Below are 15,602 nucleotides of genomic sequence, written 5' to 3'. Positions count from 1 at the left end.
AGTATCTCTGCCCACAGCCAGAAGTTTGCATGGGGTGCAGCTATGGACTGGATATTCCTACCCCCAGCTTCCCAAATTCATATGCTGAAGCCCTAACCCTCAGTGTGGTCAGACCTGGAGGTGGAGCCTTTGGGAGGTCATTGGATTTAGATGAGGTCACGTGGGTGAGGCCCTGATGGTGAGGTTAGTGCCCTGAGAGAGGCACAGAGCAGTCTCTCTGCCATAGAAGGACGCTTGAGAAGGCAGCATCTACGGGCCGGAAGGAGACCGCTCATTAAAACCCACAGTGCCACCGGACCCTGGGCTTCCCGCCTCCAGAGCGGCGTCTGTGCGTTTTATTATGGCAGCCTGAGCTGACTAAGATACTAGTTTTCCTGTTCTGCTGAAAAAGTTGAGACTCGAAGGAGGTGAGAGATTGTCCCCATATTTCAGGCCTGGTGCTTGGCTCAGCTGGGTTTCTATTCCCAGGCCAGTCTGATGCCTGTCCCTGCCCCTCTGCTGAGCCCAGCACCGGCCTGGCACCCCCAGGACGTGGTGGCTGATGCCCCTCCCCTCTGACTCCTGAGCTCCCCAGAACAGGAGAAAGGGGAGGGTGCTCCCTGCCTGAGCCCCCATACAGCTGCCTCCTCCCAGGTCGGGGCCCCATTTTCAGGGGAGGGCCCGGCCCTGGCCGGAAACCCAGAGTGCATGTCCTGACCACACAGACCAGGGAGATTCCCGGGAAGAGAAGGCTGGTTCAGGTCCACGGTGGCCGTGTGCTGGGGGAGGCCATGCCCCTCCTCTCCTGAGCCCCACAATTCCCCACAGTGAGCATCCCCACGACAGCTGTGTCAGCCCGGAGGTCCAGACACACACCCTCTCTTACGGGACAGACGTCGCCAACAGTAGCATCATAAATCCTATTCCAGAAATGGGGCTCTCTCAAATCTCCCTTTTATATTACAATTGCTTTAATATTGCATTTTTATATAAATGTTCCTATTTGATACAAGTGAATGATGTCATTTAGAATATGAATATATTTAATCATGCGTTTCTCTTCCACGTATAACTAAAGGTTATATAAAAGGTACTTTGAGAATGGTTTAAAATATGAAGCCATGAATACTCATGTCAAGATAACCAAGCTGTTAAATACAGTATTTGAACTCTAAGACTCTTAACTTTTAATTTTACCACTGTCAAAGTGCTCTTAAGAAAACTATGGGTCTCTCTTGAGTTCTTTTTCTATGAAATAATAGTAGCAGGAGCTAGTCGCCTTGGAAAAAACTTCACTGTGAAAATAAAATGTAACCATTTTGCTACATGTATAAAGCACTCTATAATATACCATATATAATGCAGTGCATATAACATTATCTACCTGACAGTTCCATGTGTCGCTGTCCTCACATGTTCAGGACTAACTGCTCCCTGTCTTGACCACCCAGGGGCAGCTGGTCTCACGCTGGCCTGAGTGGCCTCACCCCGCCTTGGGCCCTGCCTCTGGTCACCTCGGCCCGTGTCGGGTCCTGGATGCGGCTGTCTCAGCTCAGGGACCTGCTCTCCATCATCTCCATCAGCTGATCCCGCCCCTTGCCCCCCTGCATCCACCTCTGGACCCGTTCTCGCCTGTGGAGTCATCTGCCAGCCCCGGGGGGGCCTGTCCTGTCCTGTCCTCACCCAGGCAGCCCGGCCGCCCACCGCTCGCCTGGCTTCGCCTGCCGTTCTTTCCCCTCTGACCCCCTCCTGCCTCCTGCTACCTTGCAGCAGGGCCTTGCTTGCCACGTGCTTTGGGCCAAAAAATGAAGAAACAGTTGTGAGCCCTGGGGAGCTTTGCGGTCACCGGGTGCAGAAGCGAGAATGTGGGGACTGCTGAACCGTCGTCCGTCGCCTCTCTGCGGTCGGAACAGAACCGTCTGCTGGGGAATCGGGGTTTCCAGGTGCCCTCCATGGAAGGATCCTCCCTGATCAATAGCGTGACGACCCCACCGCCACGTGAGAACTGTTCCCATTGCCGGGAGGTGCTAGTGAGGTTCTACTCAGCGGCTGTGTGTTAGCGATCAGCAACCTTTCCATTAACCCCAAACCCCAATCAAGCCAAAATCTGTGCTCCTTGTTGAATGACCCCGGATTGGAAGACATTGCAGGGAGGCCCCGCCTCCCAGCCCTCCATGGCGGTGCTGTTGGGGGCGGGTGGGGGGGCTTTACTCGAACCTCCCAGGATCCCGGGGCTGGGCTCGCTCTGACTCCTGGCTGCTGTGAGGTTGGAGGGTGTCACCAGGCGGGGCGGGGGGGCACCTGGGGGACGGTGGCCGTGGGGCAGGGCAGAATGAGGGCCTCCCCGGTCACTCTGGACAGCAGAGTCTGAATGGGCATTGGAGTCCCATCTCTTGATTCTGCTCTTTAACTTGACAGAAGAAAGAGTGAGCGAGTGCGGAAACCAGACAGTCCACAGCGTTTGCACGAGGCGGATGCTGGTCCCCAGGGGGCAGGGAGGCTGCCCGAGCCGTGTCCTTCCCGGGAGCCCCCGGTGGCAGAGACCGCAGGTCTGGGGGGTGTCCACCCCCAGGTTCTCAATCAAGGCCAGTCCCCCAACGGCAAGGGGTCCTGTCCCCCAGGGTGGGGGAGCCCCGCCTGGAATCACACTCAGCCCTGAGGGGCCCTTTAGAGGAGCCCTCGGGAGTCCTGAGACACTCCTCAAACTGTCTGTCGATGTTCAGCTGACAGAACGAGAGCCAGTCACCCTCGGACCTCGTCATCCTTGTCTGAGACCACGTTGAGGGCCTCAGCCACGGGGCCTTTTCATTTCCTGCACCTGCATGGGAGACTCTCCCTAAGCTCCTGGGAGCATCACCTGGGCCATTGTCTTGTCTGAAATTCATCCTCCCATTAAAACAGGGAGGCTCAGTGTGCAGAGGCAGGAGGCAGCGTTCTCAGGGGCCCAGAGATGACCGAGGTCTACACCTGCCGGGGTGGCTGGGGGGCTTCCCGTTCGGCCATTTTGACTCCACTAAGTTGGACCCCTTCCCCTGTGACCTCAGGCCCCCGTGGGAGCCCCGGTTGTTAAAGCTCATGGAACACACGAGGCAGCTAGAAAAAGCCTCAGGACGAAAGAGTGGAAAGAGATTTAATAACTGCCCAGGGAGGTAGGGGCTGCTTAGATAAAAAACGGCAGCATGCCAGGTCGTGTTGTTGGAGGCAGAGATAAGTGGAAACAGACTGTAAACTGCAGCAGAGGGGCTCAGAGGCCACATGGCTACGGGCCGGGCGTGCAGGCCTCGTTAGAAACGCGAAGGACTGCAGTGTGCCTCGGGAAGGGTCAGACCTCAGCGGAGACGGGAGGTGTTCGGGAGGGGCCGTACAGGGGCGTCGTGGGGAGTGCTGTCCTGGGACCCCTCCCTCCCGCCTTTCACCTGCCCACCCGCTGACCCCGGGCCCAAGCCCACTGCTCGGTGCCAGCCCCGGAGTGGCTGCTAGCGGCGGCCTCGGGAGGCTTGGATGCAGGGCACGGCACACCCCTGACCCTGACGTGGCTACAGCTGCCAGCGCCCAAGCAGGAGATGGTGCAGTGTCCTTGGAGTCAGAAGAGCGGAAATGATACACCTTAGGATGGTTTTCAAAGATGCAGCCACGTTTTTCTTTTTAATTAATTAATTTATTTTAATTGGAGGCTAATTGCTTGACAATATTGTGGCGGTTTCTGAAAGCGATGCATAGCATGAACAGTTTTTATAGCACAGATAACTTATTTTTGATATCAGCTTTAGAAAAAGTCATGCCACTTTCTGCACATGTGTGTTTGTTTTTTTTTTCCCCATTCCTTCCTGGCATGTGTAGACCAGACAGTAAGCTAACTAAGAGGGTTTCTGTGTAATGAGTTTAACTTCTGTGACGGCTGAAAGATCATCCAAGCCGTCGTCTTGTGTGCACGCGTGCGCCTGCGGCCTCTCGGGTGGATGGCGCCTGAGCCCTGTACCGGCTCCATCCCGGGGTGCCCGCAGGGACAGCCCCCCTGTGATGCCCGGGACGCCCGCGCGGGGGGGCGCACTCACTGCTGGGCGAGGTGCAGGGGTGGGCGGGTGCTTTCCTCCGTCTTTCAGCGTCTGTAATTCCCCTGCTGCCTGGAAAGGTGGGCGTTGCTGAAGCAACTCAGGCTGGAACAGGGAAATGGATTTACGCTTTTCGGAAAAGGTTGAATGCTGCCCTCTTGCCACACGCTCTACCGGGGCCAGAGAGACCCTGAGGGACGGTTTGCAGCCTGCAGGGGCGTCTCTCTCTTCTCCCCCCTGCCACGCCCCCTCCCGCCCCTCCTCCATCTAGCCCAGCCGTCTCCTCCTCTCCTGGCCGCGTCTGCGGGGAGGTCCTAGCTGGCTCACCACATGTCTGATGAAGTGCACAGAAGATTTTTCATCTCTTACAGAAATCGTCTCATTTCATGCGTCTCTTTTGCCTCTGATATCCCCACTTAGGAATGGTGATCAGAACTTTGAGCATGTGTTTGAAACTGCACCTGTCCTTGGAGTCCCTGCAGCTCCTTCATCCATTCATCCACTGAACACACGTTTACTGATCTCAGCGGGGTGGACTGGGTGGCTGGCCCTCTAAAGCATCCCTGGACCACACTGTCCCAGGTGCCAGCTTCCTCTGGGCCTGCTCCCTGGGGTCTGCGCTGCCCAGGGACCTTGGGAGCAGCTCTCTGGGCTGGCACAGCGTGGAGCCAGTCTCCATCCCAGCCCTGACGCTCCCCCTGCGCCGGAAACCCACGTCCAGGTGAGGTAGGTGCTGCGCCCTTAAATGGGGCAGGAGTGCTCTGACCATCAGCGTCCAACAGCTCACTGAGCCGCGGGCAGTTTCCCTCATCCCCGTTCTGACATGGCTCAGTCAGTCGGTCAGTTCACTTGCTCGGCCGTGTCCAACTCCTTGTGACCCCATGGACTGCAGCACCCCAGGCCTCCCTGTCCATCACCAACTCCCGAAGCTTGCTTACTCACATCCATCGAGTTGGTGATGCCATCATGTAACCTGGCTGCCCATGGTATAAAGCGGGCTGCCTCCACGAGAGCGCCGGGATGCCTCAGGCTCTAGGAATCCGGTGAGGATGACCCGTCCTGTCCACATCCTTCTGTCCAGTGGTGAGATCAGACCCCTGTTAAATCAGCCAGGCCAGCGGCAGGATCCAGAAGCTCTGGGCTGGGGTCCGGGCTGGGGCCCAGGGGGTGGAGACAGGCTCCGTGTGGTCTCTTTGCGGGAGAGGAAGCAGTCGGGTTCCAGGGGTGGGGCCACGTGGCAGTGTTGTGACCCTTTCTGTGGAGGAAGCCAAGTTCTCCTGAGAGTGTTTTAAAACCCTTTGTTCCTGCAAAGGGAAACCCAGGGTGTCACTAACGGGTTAGAAAATGAATTCTCTCTGCAGCTTGTCAACTCTGAGAAATCACCGCCTATGAAAAATGCAGGAGGACTCAGAAATGATTTGCCACTTACCTGAAAATGATCTTCAGTTACAGCAGAGGTGGGGAGGCCTTGGCCAGCCTTTGCTGCGGGGCGGAGCGTCTGTGAGCATGAAGCGGCTTCCCACAGCCGCAGGCTGCATCCACTGACCTTGGGGGCCTCGGCTGTCTCCAGCGCCTGGGGTCCTGGCCTCAGGCTGCCCTGCTGGTCCCTGAGTGGTCTTGAGAGCATCACTCAGGGGCGCCTCTGCTGGCCCGTGTCTGCCCTTTACCCCCAGTTTTCTCCGGGCCGTCGGACAAAACTGACAAACCGTAGCCCCTGCCAGGACCTGTGTCCCAGGTACGTGGCTGGCGGTTTGCGCAGTGGCTGTGTCCTCAGGGAGGTGGTGAGATGCCCTCCTGTCTGCTGACCGTGTTGGCGATGGGCGTCCCCAGCAGCGTCCACATGCCCAGCAGCTACGCTCCCAGGGCCCCTGGGATCTGACTCGCAGCCTCAGGTCTCCGGCTGTGTCAGCCTCTCTGTGGTGACCCCAATATGTGGGCCTGAGGAAAGGAACAGGAGGATGGGCTCCCCGGGACTCTGGCCTTGGCCAGGTCTGCTCCCGGCCATACTGACAGGCAGCCCAGAAGTGTGCCCTGGAAGACGGGGTCCCAGGAGTTCAGCCTCCGCCTCCTCCTTCCAGGGTCCGAGCCAGGAAAGCCTTGGGGCTCCCAAGGGGGCCGCTTGGAGAGACAAGGGGGCTGGAGGAGGTGCTCCCTCTGCCCGCCTGCAGCCCCCGCCCTCGCAGGGGCCAGCCCAGCACCCTGCGCGCCCCCACGGTGCTCCTGCCGGCCAGCTCTCAGTCTCTGCGTGTCTCTCCTGCCTCTGTGGGTTCCCCAGGGCCTGCAGCTCTTGCTAAGGTGCCACCTGGGCGGCAGTAAGGCTGGACTCCGGCCAGGTTCCCTGGGGCCGTGGTTTTTAGGGAGGAGGAGATCTGAGAGTCAGTGCCCCCGCCAGCCTCTCTGAGAACCACGCACAGCAGACCTGAGTGCGTCCCTTTTAGCTTCTTCCACATGAGTCACATCTCTTCCTTTATTTTACTATCACATTTTTCAAAGGAGTGCAATGCCTCTAAAATTGGCAAATAATTTTGGCCCTCCCCAGTGGTTTATTTTGCAACCTGGAAAACGGCTTCCCTTGTCTGAGTTACTTTGGTATAAAATGAGCTGATTGTTTCCACTTTGCTCAAGCATCACAGAAATTATTTTAAGACGATGGTTACAGGGAGACAGGATTCAAGATTAGAACACCATTCATTATTCTCCTTAAGACATTTCCCTGAGCGGGTGATGCACTGTTGATTCTCGGATGTGAGAACACTCGTGTAGAGAAGTGGGTTCTCTAGATTGTGGCAAACAAAAGCTGTGACACCAGGACTGCCGTCTGGTACCTCACATCCTACAGAGGCTTCTCCAGGGGTGGTGGTCACCTCTGTCTCCGAGCACAGCCCCTGCTGCAGGGACCAGTCTGTCGCTTCCAACCTCTGCAGGCAGAGGCCCGTGTGCACGTGGGGTTTAGTGGTGGGGACAGGCTCTGTCAACCTGCCCACCGAGGCCCAAGTCTGCAACAACCAGGGAACTCAAGCCATCCTGGTGCCCCCTGCAACTTCACTGGCACCCCCAGGAAGTCACTGCCCGGGTACTGCAGTGCAGACCATCTGTAGATCAGGGGGCCCCTCTGCCTAAGGGAGATTCCCCACTGATTGCACATGGGTCAGAGGAGGCTGGTTCCCAGGGAACAACTGTCAGAAGTCACTCTTGGTTTTCAGGACAAAGAAGGTCAATTGTCTCCTTCGTTCTCCTCCTTGGGGTTAATCCACTTCCCTTCTCCCCAACAGGAAACCGAGTTCCCAGTTGGCATCTTCTGTTTCTTGTGGTATTCCACAGACAGCTCCAGATGTCCTGTTGACTTTCAGAATCCCAGAATCTGCCAGCAATGCAGGAGACGGGGGTTCCATCCCTGGGTCAGGAAGACTCCCCAGAGGAGGAAATGGCAACCCACTCCAGTATTTTTGCCTGGAGAATCCCATGGACAGAGGAGCCTGGTGGGCTACAGTCCATGGGGTCGCAAAGAGTCGGAGATAACTGAGTGACTCACACACACACACATTTGAGGAAATTGAGACCAAGAGAGGACAAAGTGTATTTGGATTAAAATGAGATTCAGGTTCAGAATCACCTTTCAAATTAGAAGACGCTGACATAGTTTCATGTATTTTTGATAAGTTAGACAGTTTTGACTTGTCTGCAGTGTTTCTTCATTTTAGTAATTAAGAAAGCAGTCTTTAAATGTTTAAAAGAATCCTCGTGCTTTATCCAGTAGAAGCAGCCTTGGCTGAAGTTCCAGTTATAGTCGCTGTCCGTTGCTGATATCTATCCGCCGTTTTTGGCCTGAGACCTGATACTAGGTTATGGCGGACACCTCTGAGTCCTTACGTCTCTGGTCCTCTAAGGGAACAGGTGGCTTCGAGGGGACTGCTGAGCAACAGGGGACGTGCTGGTGACCCCCGAGCTCAGGTGAGGGCACCGGGAGCCCGCCTGGCTCTTCCTTCAGGGAGGCGAGGTTGACCGATTGCTGAGCTGTCTTGCCCACGAGAAGGAGCGGACAAGCTACCGCCACTGTCCACCTTCCCAGGGCTATTGTGTATCCCCTGCCATCACCCTCATCAACTCCCACAGCATTTTTTTTCTTTATATTTCATCCTTTTTTAAAAAGGTCTTTTTTTCTGATCTTTGGGCCTAGCCATGTGGCATGTAAGACCTTAGGTCCCCAGGCAGGGATCACACTGGAGTCCCCTGCGTTGGAAAACAGAGTCTCAGCCACTGGACCGCCAGGGAGGTCCCCCTGCAGCGCGCTGAGGGGAGTCTCACTTCTCACCTTCTCCTCCCACTTGTCCCCGCCTGCAGCCAGGGCTGTGCTGGGCTCTGGACAAGGACTGACTGGGTGTGTCATGCTGGTTCTCATACAGGTGCCCTTTCTCCTTCCCGGCTTCCTTGCAACCTGCCCAGGCCTTCTTGTTGCCCAGCCCTGCCGGGAGGAAAAGCGAACTGCAGGCCGTCTGAGAGCTCTTCCAACCCCAGAGCTGGTCTGGATCAGTAGACCAACTGCCCCGAAGATAGGACCACCCTGCCTCCCTCACAGCGTGGAAATGTATCGTGGGCGCCCCTAAGCTGGTCAGGGTCTTATGACTTGCTGATTTCCCTCCATAAACTAGTTCTTTTTGACACCCTATGGGGTGTTTGATGGCGACCCCATGGGGTTTGTGCCGAAGTCAAAGCACGGGGCGGTGAAGCAGGTCAGAGGGAGCGGGGGTGGCCCTCGCGGAGCCGTTGCACCAGCCCTTCCAGGATGAACGGGGAGACGCAGGCTTTACAGGGGGCTCTGGGCCCCGGCCCAGCCATGCAGTGAGGGGTCTTTGGAGTGATGATCAGGACCATCTTCTCGAAGAAGCTGTCCTGTGACCAACAGGGCATGCAGCCCAAACGCTGGACTTGAGGAACCAGTTTCTTTATAGGAATCAAGTGTTCTCAGTTCAGTCGCTCAGTCATGTCTGACCCTTTGCGACCCCATGAATCGCAGCACGCCAGGCCTCCCTGTCCATCACCAACTCTCGGAGTTTACTCAAACGCACGTCCATCGAGTCAGTGATGCCATCCAGCCATCTCATCCTCTGTCGTCCCCTTCTCCTCCTGCCCCCAATCCCTCCAAGCATCAGGGTCTTTTCCAATGAGTCAGCTCTTCGCATCAGGTGGCCAAAGTACTGGAGTTTCAGCCTTAGCATCAGTCCTTCCAATGAACACCCAGGACTGATCTCCTTTAGGATGGACTGGTTGGATCTCCTTGCAGTCCAAGGGACTCTAAAGAGTCTTCTCCAACACCACAGTTCAAAAGCATCAAGTGTTTTCAATAAATGAAAAAAGAATGTTTTCTCAGGTAATGAGGGAACACACGTAAGCAAGACTGCTGTCGTTGAGAACAACATGACGAGCGCAGACGCTGCTATCAGCTTCCTCGCACGTTTTTTTACAGCGTGTATTATTGGCCCGAGATGAGAAGCTGCTCCTCATATTTCAGGGATACCTGATCGCTTTGTTTTCTGTCTGGAGTCCCCCCAGCCCCCCTCCCCCCTGCCGTCTGGGAAGGAACCCAGACCACATGCTTAGGGGTGAACAGCCATCTGCTCATTTCTGCACATGCCTCAGGCCCCGGTCCAGCAATTAGAAGTCGGAGCCCAGGCTGATAACCAGACCATTCCACCTCCTTGCAAGTTCAAGCTCTCCTCTTCCTTCCTGGGGCCTTGCTTGGGGTGGGGGGCTTGGGGAGCATTCAGCTTCTTCCTGTTCTCTGACCTCCTTCACAGAGCAGGAGTCGAGGGTCCCAGGTCCTTCGGGAGGCTCTGGGGAGGTTCTCCAGCCAAGATCTCCAGGGCAAGGCAGGGCGCCGTGTTCCCGCCTCCTTTTCTCAGGAGAGCTGCTCTGATGGGCTCTCCAGATGCTGCTTTCCACGGCCGTCTCCTTGGTGGTCCCCCTGGCACAGGCCCTTGCATGTTTCTGCCTGGTGTAGATACCTTTCCAAGGTCACCCGCATCCAGACGTCATTGCAACCCCCGTCCACCCACCCTGGGCTCCAACTCCCCACTCTGTTCCTTATCTGCAGCAGTGAGAACTGCTGGGTTCCAGGGCTGCCCCCCGGATACCTCCTGCAAACCCACCCCCGTCCCACACAGAGCTGGTGGCCAGCGGGATCAGGGCCTGAGCTGAAGCTGCCGGGGTTCCCTGACTCTCAACTGCATTATCTGTCAGCATCTGCAGGAGGCATGGGGCCAGGGCACTGAGAATCTACTGTTGACCCAGTGGAACTTTATGTCTCTTTCCACCCGCAGAGGAACACCTTGTTGCTGGGAGCTGCCGGGGGGTAGCGGTCTGGGGTCTGCATCCCTGAAGGGTCCCCAAGAGAAGGAGATGAGCAAGCAGGCATGGGAGGCAGTGTGGGCCGGGTGGCCCTGCCGTGGGCATTGATGAGGCCTACGTTAACTCGGGCACGTGGTCCCACACACAGCATAACACATGGGGGACACAGCCGTGGGACTTTACAAAGAAACCCTCCCTTTTGGGAGGTCTGTTCTCTGGGCCACTCTCGTCTCTTCCTCTGATTTTCCAAGCAGAGCTTCGGTGTCACCCAGTTAGTGATCATCTTGTTATATCACCCCCTCTATCGGCTCCTCTGTCTTTTGCGGGCGGCGTGATCTGTTTCGCAGACACAGGAAGTGGGTGGGTCAGGACCGTCCCATCTGGAGCCAGCCTCCTGGCCCACACAGCCCTTCGCATCTCGACCAGAAGACGCCTTTGGCAGAGGGGCTCATTCTCACAGGTTCTGGAAGCTGCCCGGGAGCTCTGCTCATCACTGTGACGGGTGATAAAGTAAAGCCCCACAGCCCTCTAGGGCGGAGCGTGGTGTTAAATGTGGTCTGTTGACTCAGATTGGGTTTATGGTTCAGCGAAGAGCTGGGAGCTCCTTCCCCGAGTCTGGGGATGAAATGGCCCCGTAGGTGGTGTCTCCAGGCCCAAGGCAGGCCTCTGGGTGGTGGTCCCTGTGGCCTGGGAGGCGAGTGGTCGGCATTGGCCACCCTGTGCGAATGGAGTGTGTGGTCTAGACTCCAGACACACTCGGTGTGGAGACGCGAGGGCAGCAGGAGGCCCACGAGGTCCGGGGGCCACGCTTGGTCTGTTTGCCCCCAGCCTGAGCTCAGGGCTCTCAAGCAGCCAGGACCAGCCAGCTGGCCCTGGGGCAGAGCCTGCAGGCCCAGGCACCCTTCAGAGCGACATCGCTGACAAGGGGCCTGGCTGTGCCCAGGGCCGCCTCTGTCCATCCGGCCCTGCCTGTGACAGACGGAGGCCAGGCCTCGAGGCTGGCTCCCGCCTGCTTTTGCCTTGTCCAGACGAAGCTCCTCTGTGTGGACTGGATATTTGGTCCTGGTCCAGAGTTGACCTGAGGGCCCCAAGGCACCTCTGAGATCAGCTGTTAGTGGAGTGTCTGCAGGGAGATGTTTCCACTCCCAGGGCTCTGGAGAGGCTGCCCCAGAGCCTGGACCCAGCTCTGCAGCCACTAGGGGGCGGGCATCAATGCCCACTGTGGTCACCACTGCTGGGCTCCATGCGGGAGCCAAGCCCAAGCATGCTCACGCACGCACATACACATATAAACACACACATGCACACACACGCACACATATGTACACATACATGCACACATGCACACACACACACACTGATCCGTTATGTCCTTCCTTCCTCCGTCTTACTGGGCAGGAACCACCCCGGGACCTCCCCAGACATGTTGCACAGATGGAACTCCAGGTCAAGCAACCCTTTCCCGACCCTTCCCGGGTCTTCTCGGTGGATGTATCTGTTTGTGAGGCTGGTTTGTGGTTGGGTGGCTTGGAGTTTCCCCTCATCCTTGGCCCTAACTGTGTGATTAACCTTGCCGCCCGTCACTGCCTACAGACATCTGAGGCTACACGGCATGTTAGAATACGATGAAGCCGACCTGTTTTCATATCCAGCCTCAGGCTTTTGCCACGTTCCGTCAGGCAGTCACTGTCTGCACAGTGGAAGCACTGAGAAGGCTGCCCGTGGAACCAGAGCCTGGTCAGTGAGCGACGGACGATGGCAGTGAGGGTGTGACCCGCGTGGGCCCCACTCCTGCTCGGGATCGGGGACCAGGGTGGCCCATCATAGCCGCTGATAGTGCCTGCTGGCTCTGCCGCCCACGCTGGCCCCTGGTCCTTGTCGGAGCGGCCCGAGTCCCGTCCCTCGTGGCCAACACGGCCTGGCCCAGCGTGGTCAGTCACTGCATGGCCAGTGCTGCTGGGGTCGCCAGGCTGGACACGAAGCCCTGGCGGAGGCTCGGTCAGCACCATGTGGTCAGACAGCGAGGCTGGCACGGGCTGCCGCGGGACGCACTGTACGCGCCGGCACTTAGAATTCCCGAGGCTGCTCTTTGTCCGTCTTCGGTTTTACAAACTGATGTGTCAGATGGATGTTAACGATGGTTGTTTTGGTTCCACAGACAAAAGCAGAGAGCGCAGCCGGGCGCCCTGCCCCCCAGCCCTGGTGCTACACGCAGAGAGGAAGAGCCCAGCGGGGGATGGAGAGGACAAGGTTGGTGGCTGTGAGATGCACAACTCCCACCCGGGGGCCCTGGGGGCCCACACACCCTTCCCCCCATTTCCCACCTGACTCTCAGCAGTGATGCTTTGCAGTCCCCTCTGTGGTACCGGGCCACTGCCAGGGGGACCGCTGCAGAACCCAGCAGAAGGGAGGGGCGTCTGGGAGCCAAGCAGGAGCAGCCTGGCCTTCCCATCTGTATCCAGTCCAGAGCCCACTGGCAGGCTCTGCTCAGAGGGGCTTGGGTGGTGACCCTGGATTCTCACGTGTGCTGTCCCCCTGTCTCAGAAGGCGTGTGCACACAGGCGGCCAGGCTGTGCAGTTGGACACCCCTTGGGCGAAGCTGTGATCTGCATTTGGTTTCACTGTTACAGGAAAACCAGTGCATGCTTGTGTTTTCTGAACACAGAATCTCAGGTCCTTCCCTATAAAGCAGCATTTTATAGATTGACTGAGAATATGTTGAGTGCATTTCCTTTCCCATGAATAACCAAGAAATCAACTTTTACTGCTGCCTTTGAAAGTCATAAATGGCACATAACATGCTCTGATCCATTAAATACACTGGTGGCCTCTGGTCTGATCCGTCAGACACCCTGGTGGCCTCTGGTCTGCCCCAGTGCTGTGTGAACATTCTCTCTTCCTATGCTGTTATCAGCCTTATCTCTACCTCGGCCTGCTAGGTCCCCGTTCCTGTGGTTGTCCTGCCTGTTCCCCATCAGCAACATCCCTGGGCACCCTCACCTGTGGTCCCCACCATCCTCTCCCTCATTACTGCTGGGGCTAGATGGTGTCAGTGAATCACGAACGATAGTGCAAATTAGTCTCTTGCTTCCCGATGAAGGATTTCTCTCTTTGAGATGAACATCCATGCCAGAATTGCATCTTTATTAAACAGATCGTCTTTCTTCTGCTTTAACAACTTTCTTTATCTCTGCGCTCTGTGCGTCTAATTCACTTTTATTACTTCAGTGAGGAGGGGAGTTTTATGCCATGATTAGCCATTTTTATCACCAACAGGAAATCATAGCCAGCGCGCCACACCAGAAGACGACCTTGGTAATTAGCGGTGGAGAATCCCAGCATCGCCAAATTTAAGTGTTAGTCTCTCTATCACAAATCATGTCCCATCGTATTTCCCTGAAAAAATTATCGGGGGAAATCTACTACTCACAGAGGCTCCTCATTGGGTTTCATTGTTCAATTAGCTTCGTAATGAAAATCTCCCCTCGTTTTCCTGATTGGATTAGTAATATAAACTCTGGTCTTAACATACCCGTGTATTTTTAACACAACTGTTTCTGAATACACTTTGTTATGTTCATTATTTATCCTGAACTTATTTTCCCATAGGAAACTAAGACTTTATACTATCCCAAAATTCCAGAAAAAACAGTTGTTCGTGAACTTATGAATTAGGAATAATCATATAAATTGCAAATCGTTTATTCCATGTAATTACCTGTCACAATGAAAGAAGGGCACTGGGCAGACCCCAGTAAGATACCAGGATGGTCGAGTGTGAAAGAGACCACGCCTCAAGTCCTGGACCTCACGTGTCTAACCTTTAATGAATGGGGTTCCCAGCAGCCACGCTGGACCTGGTCCGCTGACCTTTGCATCCCAGGCCTCCCTGCTCATCCTCTGGCCGGCTCTGTTGACATTGGCTGTTCACTCCTGGTGACGAGGGTCCTGCTAGGGCGTGGGCAGGAGGAGGTCTCACTTCATTGCCTGCGATTTTACTGTAGCTTCAAGTGACTTATTTGGGGTTTATCTCACCCGTATAGATTGACCCTGGTGATCTTTTAACTTTATATTTGAATCTTTCCTCTCGGTGCTCTCAGAACCCAGCCCTTTCCTCGCTAACAACTCTGTTCGAAAGGAAGCTGGGAGGTGAGAATGAGCTGTGGTCCCAGTGTGGCCCTCGGGGGCCCCTGGACAAGCGTCTGGGCTTTTGGTGCAATGGCCCTGTCCTTGCGCGGCCGCCCACCAGCGGTGCCCCACAGGGCACGGGGCGTGGGCGTCCTGGTGTTTGATCATCCCACAGCCGGCTAACCCTGTCCTTACCTACACTGCCTCATGAAGCGCTGACACTGATGGTGGTAGAAAAAGATTCTCAGCTTTCAGGATGACATTTAACTTTTTCTAAATGAATCTAGAGCTTTAATTGCCCAACAGACATGCGTTTGGGTGGACTCTGGGAATTGGTGATGGACAGGGAGGCCTGGTGTGCTGCGGTTCATGGGGTGGCAGAGTCGGACACGACTGAGCGACTGGACTGAACTGAACTTAACGTTCTCAGCTCAGAACCTGGTTGCTGTTTGGAATAATGTACTAGGATTTTGTAATCTTACTGATTTTTCGAGAGAAAGGAAACGAGGTCCTTATTATATTATTCTAAATTTGAGATTAAAATAATGAAAACAGGCGGTAGAAAGAAAGACATGTTTCCTTGCCACTAGAGTTTATTGTGCTCCCTAGAGCACCCTTGTCACTAGAGTTTATTGTGGTTTCAGTTTTCTCTTGGAGCTGCTCAAGGTTTGAGATAGCACTGACTTCTTAAAAAATTTTCTCATGGTAATTTTTCATTTCCACCTTAGAAGTTTGGTCCTGTTTCCTTTTGCTTAAGGGCTTCCCTGGTGGCTCAGATGGTAAATAATCTGCCTGCAATGTGGGGGACCCGGGTTCAATCCATGGGTGGGGTAGATCCCCTGGAGAAGGGAATGACTACCTGCTCCAGTATTCTTGCCTGGAGAGTCCCATGGACAGAGGAGCCTGGCGGGCTGCAGTCCACGGGGTCACAAAGAGCTGGACATAACTGAGCAACTAACAATTTCACTTTTCACTTTCCCTTGTTTAACAAAATTCAGTGTCTCTTGTATATCCGCACGTCTAGGTAAGTCAGTCTGACTCTTGGGTTCACGTTTATGTTGGTGTTATAATTGTCTATGGTTTTTAATCTCAGAAAAG

General features: G+C 55.5%; 1 protein-coding gene across 1 annotated transcript in view; it reads left to right on the top strand.

Moving 5' to 3' along the window:
- Positions 1–15,602, top strand: part of TCERG1L (transcription elongation regulator 1 like) — a 194,239-nt gene that overhangs the window by 115,753 nt on the left and 62,884 nt on the right. Inside the window, exon 5 of the mRNA XM_043926019.1 lies at positions 12,535–12,626. Within this exon, the coding sequence (XP_043781954.1) occupies positions 12,535–12,626 (92 nt within the window). The remainder of the gene's footprint in view (positions 1–12,534; positions 12,627–15,602) is intronic.

This window comes from Cervus elaphus, chromosome 15 (assembly GCF_910594005.1).
Source record: "Cervus elaphus chromosome 15, mCerEla1.1, whole genome shotgun sequence".
Taxonomy (NCBI): Eukaryota; Metazoa; Chordata; class Mammalia; order Artiodactyla; family Cervidae; genus Cervus; species Cervus elaphus.
The sequence above is the reverse complement of the archived record's forward strand: the minus strand, read 5'-3'. Positions and strand labels throughout refer to the sequence as shown.